Source organism: Lathyrus oleraceus, chromosome 5 (genome assembly GCF_024323335.1).
Source record: "Lathyrus oleraceus cultivar Zhongwan6 chromosome 5, CAAS_Psat_ZW6_1.0, whole genome shotgun sequence".
Taxonomy (NCBI): Eukaryota; Viridiplantae; Streptophyta; class Magnoliopsida; order Fabales; family Fabaceae; genus Lathyrus; species Lathyrus oleraceus.
In genome coordinates this window covers 327,473,544-327,485,310 of record NC_066583.1, presented here as the reverse complement: position 1 = coordinate 327,485,310, position 11,767 = coordinate 327,473,544, and the positions used below count along the sequence as shown (strand labels likewise).

The 11,767-nt window shown below is 38.1% G+C and overlaps 1 protein-coding gene across 1 annotated transcript; it reads right to left on the bottom strand.

The window, feature by feature from the left end:
• Positions 1 to 297: 297 nt before the first annotated feature.
• Positions 298 to 1,077, bottom strand: LOC127080454 (agamous-like MADS-box protein AGL80). Its single transcript, XM_051020773.1, has one exon. The coding sequence runs from the start codon at positions 1,066 to 1,068 to the stop codon at positions 298 to 300; it is 771 nt and encodes a 256-aa protein (XP_050876730.1). The 5' UTR covers positions 1,069 to 1,077.
• Positions 1,078 to 11,767: the final 10,690 nt, after the last annotated feature.

Genomic DNA, 11,767 nt, shown 5'->3' with positions numbered 1-11,767 from the left:
AATTCACACCACCACGAGCGTCATCAATATTGTAACATAGACTGTTATTTAACCTTACTCAAGACTAATGATAATGCAAAAGTATTGAAAGCACACATACAGACTCTTTATGCAATGAAACACCTATACATAAAACATGTGAAAATTACACCATAATAACCGATGGATGTATCTTCACATACACACAAAATGAAAAAACAAAAATACAAATAATCATATAATTAAAATTTTGGAATAAATTTGTGATATCGACCTCAAAGGATATGCATCATCAAGTCCACAAACACATGAATTTATTCAAGATAGTCTATTATGCCAAAATCCATTGTGAAGATTGGCATCATAACCAAATGGAATTGTTTCATTTCCACCACCATTCATCATCATCTCCATAAACAACTGCCTTTGAATGATGTCATTATTATTCATAGCCATCCCAACATGGCCATGACCCATCATAGCAATTTCTTCATTATTTAATGCAGTTGGTGGCGGCGGCGGTGGTGGTAACTGTGGCGCCATTTGAAGCTGAACTTGGCTTTGAACCGTCGTAAGTTGATTTCCACTTTGATTTTGATGAATATTAATATTGTTATCACCTGGTTCCATCCTTCTACCTATCTCCTTCAGATTCTGATCAATCATCCAAGCAAGATCATTCAAATCGCTCACCGACATATCGTTCTGCACGATCTTCCCAACATTAAGACATTGAAACATCAACATGGTTATCTCTTTCTCTCTGTTGTCTTTCCTTTGCTTTTTTACTTGCTCTTGAGCCTTTGAAATCCTTTGTTTTATAAAACTCTCTTGATTCACCATTTTTTTGCTTTGTTCCATTTCAGGCATTGTCGTGAATTTCGAAAGCACCTGTTGAACTCCCAACGGCGAAGGCCAGATCTCAGGTTGAGAATCGTACGGGCCATAAATTATAGCACACGCATCGATTCCGCAAAGAGTTGTTAGTTCATCAACTTTCTTCAATAAACCCTTCTTCCTTTTATTGTAAGTTGCTTTCCTTGAGGTATCATTCTCAATGAAAGCAAGTTTCACCTTTTTTCTTGTCATCGTTTTGACTAGAATAAAGGAAGAAGAAAAGTTGATAGGGAAAAAGAACAAAACTTGATGCTGTGATTTTCTTTCTTGTGAACAATGTGTTGTATATATACGTAAACGGTTTGATGAATGTGTGAATTATTTTTCAACTGGCATTTTTTATTCTGAGGTAAAATGTGTCTTTATTTTCATTCCATTCATGCAGATATATAAAATCAAAGCTTTTATGACCTTTAATTTTTTTAACATTTTACAATATTTAAATAATTATAGTGATGTGGTTGCCATATTTGGATTATATATCAAAATATCTTTTTGATTTTATGAGAATGTATCACGAATTGTAATCTGCATAGATTCATGCACGTAGATATTTTAAAAAGATTGTATCTTTCTGTTAGTTATTAATATCATAAATTTATAATACATTATATTAGTAAAATTTATTATATGTGAAATTATTTGAAATATAAGAGATTAATTTTTATATAGGTGAACTTTTTTAAATATTCAATTGAATCACACCATAAGTCAATGTATTAAGCAATATTAGCCTATCATATCACTTTTTGAGATTTAAGCAATATTAGCCTATCATATCACTTTTTGAGATTAAACAATATGCTTTTAATAGCGCTTAAAAAGCACTATTATAGGTATCTGACCTACAATAGCAGAAGCTTTCATAACTTAAAGGTGCTATTAAAAACTAAAAAAGCGCTATTAATAATGTTTTTGGCGTAACGTATTAAATTATTTTTACAAATATTTACAATGTATGAAGTAGTTTAATGCATGCCTAAATAATTTCTTTACACGATCCATTTATACAAATTAATAGTTTTATATAAATCTAAAACCTTTTTTTTTTAAGATTATAAAATATTCAATATATATATATATATATATATATATATATATATATATATATATATATATATATATATATATATATATATATATATATATATATATATATATATATATATATATATATCATAGAAGTGTTAATTTTAATTTTTGGTCATATCACAACATAAGTGTCTAACGGCTTCTTTATATACATGTTTATAAATAAAATACAATATATGGAACATGGCATACAATAGTGCCTAAATAAAAATCTAAGAACTATGTACAATATCTTCATTATACACAACTCCACAGTAGAAGATCACAATAATCAGCATCCCTTGAAACATCAATGCACAATTTCTCTTGTATATAAAACCTGCAAACAATATCTAAAAAGAAGCAACAATATTGGAGTGAGATAATAATCTGAGCGAGTTCCCCTATCCTATGAGTCCACTCGACTCTACAGGTTTTTCTAGTCGATTCCTAACAAAGTCTTCATCTCTCGTTACTTGTGTATCATTCACACAAGGTAACTAAGACTTAAGTGTCTAAGGGATATTCACAATGTATGGAAACATGTCACTGAGCTCTCATAACTCAAACAATCATTATTCGGGAAAGGAACTGTAACACAAGGGTGATTAGCCAAATCGATCACAAAGATCTATCTGTCAAATATCGCCAACGGTGGTCCTAGCCTCCACTGAATGGTTCACACAATCCATCAGATATGGAACAACAGTACAATCTATTTTAACATTGTCTACTAAAAACAATCAACACACAATCTATTTTGTACTCAAAACTACGAAGCTCTGATCTCCTTATTACACTATGAGGATACATAGGCACGAGGATTTGAATTCTTGGCAAGCACACTAATTTAAAACTTATTTTTTCTTCATTAAACCAATAGCAAGTAACCTTCAGATAACAACATCCATTTGCACAAAGAACAAGCATAGTGGTTCTCGTTGAGTACAACGAATGTGAGGGGTGCTAATACCTTCCCCTTGCATAACCAAATCCTAAATCCTCTATTGGTTGCGAAGATCATTCTTTTGAGGGTTTTATCGATATTTTCCCTTTCCTTTGGAATAAATAAAATCTGATGACGACTCTGTATTTTTCGCGGCGCGACAGCGCCAATAAACCTTAGTTCGGTTTTCGCAGGCAAAAAAGTTCAGCCTCACTTGGTAAACTCTGTAACACCCTCTCTAAATACCCCAAACTATTTAATTAAAATAATCACATGTTAATCAGAGTAATTATGCCCCGAAGGGTGTCACACAACCATTTCACAAACATTTATCAAAACATCCTGTCATGCTCATTTATTTATCAAATAAAACAGTTGCATAATACGCAGCGGATACAAAACATCAACATTCAAAGCATGTACTACATTACATGTAAAGTTGATCAACAACTAAATTAAAACATATTCAAACATCCCCTCCCGATGTTACATCTACCAGAGCATGACCCACTAAGGACGACACTAGACTCCATAGCACTAGCTTCTACTCAACTCACTGCTCGTTACCTGAAAAAAATAGTTGTAAGGGTGAGTTCTTCAATCAATATAATAAGCATTATAGAACAACATGTAATGCTAAGTAATTAACACATTAATTCACCCTAATCAAACTACGCACTCAGCAACGGCAATATCCATCCAACCATCACATTCAACAGTAAAAATCTCAATCATATTCAACATTAACAACACAACACACAACACACATATGATACTGGAATGCATCCATTCATATCATATGCCATACATTCATTGTGCAATGAGACTCTTATGCATGCGGTACCGACTATGTTGTGAACATATAGTTCAACCTCACCGTCCAAATCCAGGCACGGCTACCAAGCTCACTAGTCCCACTCATTTGAGACATAGTGACTCACTCACTAATTCCTCACCATGGGAATTAGCTACCACCCCAAATGGGCCATGATATGCACGCTAATCACCTAGCATGCAAACAACAACAACAACAATCAACATGACTTACTCACTAATTCCTCACCATGGGAATTAGCTACCACCCGAAGGCCACAATACGCATGCTAATCACCTAGAAATGCAACATCAACAATAATCAAGAACAGACACATGCTCACACTCTAAGCCATAGAATAGTCTATTCACAAATGCGTACATTCACAACATCATGTATACCATTCCACATTATCAACACAATTTATCACAAAAGCATATTATATCATGCCAAACAACAACCACAATATTAGTACACTCCACTAATATCTATACTGCTCAAAACAGCGGGAATTAATCTCTATTACATCATAGGCCAACATAGGCCAACCCTCAAATAGGCACACAACATTAAATTAACATTTTTCCACTCTGCAACAGCGTTAACCGATTAACGCCCTGGGTTAACCGGTTAACGCAGCACAACACGCCTTCTGTCTCAAAATTTAACAGTGTTAACCGGTTAACGCCCTGGGTTAACCGGTTAACGCAGCACAAACAGCCAAATATCAGAAATTACAACAGTGTTAACCGGTTAACACCCTGGGTTAACCGGTTAACGCAGACAAAACAGCACATATTCATAATCCAACACAGTGTTAACCGGTTAACACCCTGGGTTAACCGGTTAACGCAAGACAGAAGCTGTTCCTGCGCTAACTCAAGGCAGAATGCAGGATTCTCCGCATTTTCCGCCATTGGAGGACTTCCGGACCTCCGAATCCGATTCCGTAAAAAGCCATACGATCGGGAAATTACAACAGACTCAATTACCGACTAAATTTCAACTTCTAACACGGTTCATCCAACAAAATTTCAGCATTCACAATTCCCAATTAGGGTCAATCAACAGCTTATCACTACCCATGACATATTATCCCATAATACCCGTTAATTGACGATAAACCCCCCTTACCTGAGTTAATCCGGCGAATCTCTAAGCTCAAGCCCTTCCTTCTTCAACCTTCAGCCCTCGCTCTGTCTCTTTGCCCTTTTCCTCTTCTTTCACGGTCGTTCTCTGTTTCACGTAAAACCTTTTCTTACCAAATGGGATATTTCCTTAAGTCCAACTTATATATTTTCCAAAATAATAATCCAATAATAATAATAATAAAATTTCCAATTATTTAATTAGATTAATAAATAAATTATTAACTCAATTCAAATAATTATTTTATTATTATCGGGGTGTTACAACTCTCCCCCACTAAAAGAGTTTTCGTCCTCGAAAACATACCTCAAGCGAATAACTCCGGATAAGACTCTTTCATCTGACTCTCAAGTTCCCAAGTCACATCGCCACCTGCTGGTCCTCCCCAAGCTACCTTCACCAAGGCAATCTCTTTACCCCGCAACTGCTTCAACTCTCGATCCTCAATCCTCATAGGTGATGTTTCAACAGTCAGGTTATCTCTCACCTGTACATCATCTACTTGGACTACATGCGACGGATCATGAATGTACCTCCTCAACTGAGACACATGAAAAACGTCATGCAAATTCGTAAGCGACGGCGGTAAAGCGATACGATAGGCTACTTCCCCTATCCTCTCCAAAATCTGATAAGGACCAATAAATCGAGGTGTCAACTTCTTCGACTTCAAGGCTCGACCAACACCAGTTATCGGAGTAACACGAAGAAACACATGATCTCCCTCTTGGAACTCAAGTGATTTCCTCCTCTTATCATGATAACTCTTCTGACGACTCTGAGCAATTCTCATCTTATCCTGAATCATCTTAATCCTTTCCGTAGTTTGTTGAACAATCTCCGGTCCAATCACAGCACTCTCACCGGACTCATACCAACATAAAGGTGTCCGACATCTCCTACCATACAAAGCTTCAAACGGTGCCATACCAATACTCGAATGAAAACTATTGTTGTAGGTAAACTCAATCAAAGGCAAATAACAATCCCAAGCACCTCCTTTTTCCAAAACACAAGCTCTCAAAAGATCCTCTAATGACTGAATCGTCCTCTCAGTCTGACCATCAGTCTGCGGATGATATGCAGAACTCAATCTCAGCTTAGTTCCCAAAGCCTTCTGCAAACCTTCCCAGAACTTCGATGTAAATCTAGGATCTCTGTCCGAAACAATACTAGACGGAATACCATGCAAACTTACAATCTTCTCAATATACAACTCAGCTAGTCTCTCTAACGGATAATCCATTCTGATCGGAATGAAATGAGCCGACTTTGTTAATCTGTCCACAATCACCCAAATAGCCTCAAAATTCTTATTTGTCCTTGGTAAACCAGAAACAAAATCCATACTGATACTATCCCACTTCCACTCTGGAATAGCCAACGGTTGCATTAGCCCAGACGGCTTCTGATGCTCAATCTTTGACTTCTGACAAGTCAAACAAGAATAAACAAAACTCGCAATTTCTCTTTTCATTCCCGACCACCAAAATAACTTCTTCAAATCATGATACATCTTCGTAGCTCCAGGATGAATACTCAAGCCACTACGATGTCCTTCTTCCAGAATACTCTTCTTAAGTTCAGTAACATCCGGAATACACACCCGACTACCAAATTTCAAAATACCATTCTCATCAACTCTGAATTCACCACCTTGACCTTGATTCACTAACGTCAACTTATCAACCAAAAGCATATCGGATTTCTGACCCTCTCTGATCTCGTCCAGAATACCACTTGTTAACTTCAACATTCCCAATTTAACACTATTGTGAGTACTCTCCCACACCAAACTCAAGTCTCTAAACTGCTCAATTAAATCCAATTCCTTAACCATTAACATAGACATATGCAATGATTTCCGACTCAATGCGTCAGCCACAACATTTGCTTTACCCGGATGGTAATTCAAACCAAAATCATAATCCTTCAGAAATTCTAACCATCTTCTCTGTCTCATATTCAACTCTTTCTGATCAAACAAATACTTTAAACTCTTATGGTCACTGAAAACCTCAAATCTTGACCCGTACAAATAATGCCTCCATAACTTCAGAACAAATACCACAGCTGCCAACTCCAAATCATGCGTCGGATAGTTCCTCTCATGAACCCTTAGTTGTCTCGAAGCATAAGCTATAACCTGCTTATTCTGCATCAACACACCACCTAAACCCAACAATGAAGCATCACAGTAAACCTCAAATGGTTCCGACGAACTCGGTAATATCAGAATAGGAGCAGTAGTCAACCTTCTCTTTAACTCTTGGAAACCTTCTTCACATTTTGAGTCCCAAACAAACGCTTGCCCCTTTCTGGTCAACATTGTCAACGGTAACGCCAACTTAGAGAATCCCTCAATAAACTTCCTATAGTAACCTGCAAGTCCAAGAAAACTTCTTATCTCAGAAACTGACTTCGGAGCTTCCCACTTAGACACCGCTTCTATCTTAGAAGGATCAACAGCAACACCACCTCTTGAAATCACATGACCAAGAAAACTAACCTCTTCTAACCAAAATTCACATTTTGAGAGTTTAGCAAATAACTTCTTTTCTCGTAGAACTTCCAACACCACTCTCAAATGCTCAGCATGTTCTTCTTCAGATTTCGAATACACCAAAATGTCATCAATAAACACCACAACAAACTGATCTAGATACGGATGAAAAATCCTATTCATATACTCCATGAATACTCCAGGCGCATTAGTCACCCCAAAAGGCATTACAGAATACTCATAATGTCCATACCTTGTTCTGAAAGCAGTCTTCTGAATATCTTCAGTCTTTACACGTATCTGATGATACCCAGATCTCAAATCTATCTTGCTGAACACACTAGCACCAACCAATTGATCCATCAAATCATCAATCCTCGGTAAAGGATACCGATTCTTGATCGTCACTTTATTCAGTTGTCTGTAATCCACACACAACCTCATAGTACCTTCTTTCTTCTTAACCAACAACACTGGTGCACCCCACGGTGACACACTCGGACGAATAAATTTCTTATCCAACAAATCTTCCAACTGACTCTTCAATTCAGCTAGCTCAACAGCAGACATACGGTAAGGAGCCATCGATATCGGTCTAGTACCAGGTACCAAATCAATCGTGAACTCAACTTCACGCTCTGGCGGTAATTCATTCACTTCTTCCGGAAACACATCAGGAAAATCACACACCACAGCTAGATCACCAATCACCAGTTTATCTTTAGCCTCCAAAGTCGCTAACAGCATAAACAACTCTGCCCCATCTGCTACTTCCTCATTCACCTGCCTCGCTGATAGAAACAAACTCTTGCCTTCCTCAATCTCAGGAAATATCACAGTCTTATCAAAACAATTGATAGAAACCCGGTTAAACACCAACCAGTTCATACCCAAGATAACATCAATCTGCACTAATGGAAGACACACAAGGTCTATCCCAAAGTTCCTACCAAAAATACTCAAAGGGCAACTTAAACAAATTGAAGTAGTAGTCACTGAACCCTTCGCAGGAGTATCAATCACCATACTACCATGCATCTCAGATATCTCTAACTTAAGTTTCACAGCACAATCCAAAGATATAAAGGAATGAGTAGCACCGGTGTCAATAATAGCTACAAGAGGAAAGCCATTAATATAACACGTACCTCGGATCAAACGATCATCTGCAAAAGTCTCAGAACCCGATAAAGCAAAGACCTTGCCTCCTGACTGATTCTCTTTCTTCGGCTTAGGACACTGTGGACTGATATGACCCACCTCTCCACAGTTGAAGCAAGTCACAGTCTTCAACCGGCAATCTGCAGCCAAATGACCACCTTTTCCACATTTGAAACACTTCTTCTCATTACTGGTACACTCATGGATACGATGTCCAGCCTGACCACATCTGTAACACTTAGCAGGAGCACTAGAATCTCCTCCACTAGGCCTCCTCATTCCACTCTGCCTCTGAAAACCTTTGCCAGCTGCATACGGTTTCCCACGATCAACCTGATTCTTACCCTTCCTATCAACCCTCTGCTGATAGCTCTCTGCTCTGGCTTTGGAATCCTGTTCAAAAATCCTGCAACAGTCAACCAAATCAGAAAACACCCTGATTCGCTGATATCCAATTGCCTGCTTGATCTCGGGACGCAACCCGTTCTCAAACTTCACACACTTCGAAAATTCTCCAGCAGCCTCACTATAAGGAGTATAGTACTTTGATAGCTCTGTGAACTTCGCAGCATACTCAGTAACAGACCTGTTACCCTGCTTCAATTCCAAGAATTCTATCTCTTTCTTTCCTCTGACATCTTCTGGAAAGTACTTCCTCAGGAATCTTTCCCTGAACACAGCCCAAGTAATCTCAGCATTTCCAGCAGTTTCCAATTCAGTGCGGGTAGCAACCCACCAATCATCAGCTTCCTCTGACAGCATATGCGTACCGAACCTGACCTTCTGGTTATCGGCACACTCAGTTACTCGGAAGATTCTCTCGATCTCCTTCAACCACTTCTGAGCGCCATCTGGATCGTATGCTCCTTTGAACATCGGAGGATTGTTCTTCTGGAACTCACTCAACTGACGAGCAGCCCCCATCCCCACAACATTCGGATTTCCTCCAAGTACTCCAGCTAGCATACCCAGAGCCTCAGCAATCGCAGCATCATCTCTACCTCTTCCAGCCATCTCTATTCTGAAAACCCAACAAGCTAAAACAATAAGTACTGATAGGGTTACACAACACCTATCCCGTACAGGGGAACAAAATAATTACGACTCGACTCGACCGACTATGCTCTGATACCACTAATGTAACACCCTCTCTAAATACCCCAAACTATTTAATTAAAATAATCACATGTTAATCAGAGTAATTATGCCCCGAAGGGTGTCACACAACCATTTCACAAACATTTATCAAAACATCCTGTCATGCTCATTTATTTATCAAATAAAACAGTTGCATAATACGCAGCGGATACAAAACATCAACATTCAAAGCATGTACTACATTACATGTAAAGTTGATCAACAACTAAATTAAAACATATTCAAACATCCCCTCCCGATGTTACATCTACCAGAGCATGACCCACTAAGGACGACACTAGACTCCATAGCACTAGCTTCTACTCAACTCACTGCTCGTTACCTGAAAAAAATAGTTGTAAGGGTGAGTTCTTCAATCAATATAATAAGCATTATAGAACAACATGTAATGCTAAGTAATTAACACATTAATTCACCCTAATCAAACTACGCACTCAGCAACGGCAATATCCATCCAACCATCACATTCAACAGTAAAAATCTCAATCATATTCAACATTAACAACACAACACACAACACACATATGATACTGGAATGCATCCATTCATATCATATGCCATACATTCATTGTGCAATGAGACTCTTATGCATGCGGTACCGACTATGTTGTGAACATATAGTTCAACCTCACCGTCCAAATCCAGGCACGGCTACCAAGCTCACTAGTCCCACTCATTTGAGACATAGTGACTCACTCACTAATTCCTCACCATGGGAATTAGCTACCACCCCAAATGGGCCATGATATGCACGCTAATCACCTAGCATGCAAACAACAACAACAACAATCAACATGACTTACTCACTAATTCCTCACCATGGGAATTAGCTACCACCCGAAGGCCACAATACGCATGCTAATCACCTAGAAATGCAACATCAACGATAATCAAGAACAGACACATGCTCACACTCTAAGCCATAGAATAGTCTATTCACAAATGCGTACATTCACAACATCATGTATACCATTCCACATTATCAACACAATTTATCACAAAAGCATATTATATCATGCCAAACAACAACCACAATATTAGTACACTCCACTAATATCTATACTGCTCAAAACAGCGGGAATTAATCTCTATTACATCATAGGCCAACATAGGCCAACCCTCAAATAGGCACACAACATTAAATTAACATTTTTCCACTCTGCAACAGCGTTAACCGGTTAACGCCCTGGGTTAACCGGTTAACGCAGCACAACACGCCTTCTGTCTCAAAATTTAACAGTGTTAACCGGTTAACGCCCTGGGTTAACCGGTTAACGCAGCACAAACAGCCAAATATCAGAAATTACAACAGTGTTAACCGGTTAACACCCTGGGTTAACCGGTTAACGCAGACAAAACAGCACATATTCATAATCCAACACAGTGTTAACCGGTTAACACCCTGGGTTAACCGGTTAACGCAAGACAGAAGCTGTTCCTGCGCTAACTCAAGGCAGAATGCAGGATTCTCCGCATTTTCCGCCATTGGAGGACTTCCGGACCTCCGAATCCGATTCCGTAAAAAGCCATACGATCGGGAAATTACAACAGACTCAATTACCGACTAAATTTCAACTTCTAACACGGTTCATCCAACAAAATTTCAGCATTCACAATTCCCAATTAGGGTCAATCAACAGCTTATCACTACCCATGACATATTATCCCATAATACCCGTTAATTGACGATAAACCCCCCTTACCTGAGTTAATCCGGCGAATCTCTAAGCTCAAGCCCTTCCTTCTTCAACCTTCAGCCCTCGCTCTGTCTCTTTGCCCTTTTCCTCTTCTTTCACGGTCGTTCTCTGTTTCACGTAAAACCTTTTCTTACCAAATGGGATATTTCCTTAAGTCCAACTTATATATTTTCCAAAATAATAATCCAATAATAATAATAATAAAATTTCCAATTATTTAATTAGATTAATAAATAAATTATTAACTCAATTCAAATAATTATTTTATTATTATCGGGGTGTTACAAACTCCACTTAAAGACAATATATATTTTACTTATGCCTTCAGGTAAAGCCTAATCTCATAAGGAAAACTCTGTTTGAAGTCGGTATATATTTTACTCATGCCTTCG

Excerpts from the sequence above, each read along its gene's own strand:
- LOC127080454 (XM_051020773.1), bottom strand. The coding sequence starts at position 1,068 with ATGACAAGAAAAAAGGTGAAACTTGCTTTCATTGAGAATGATACCTCA.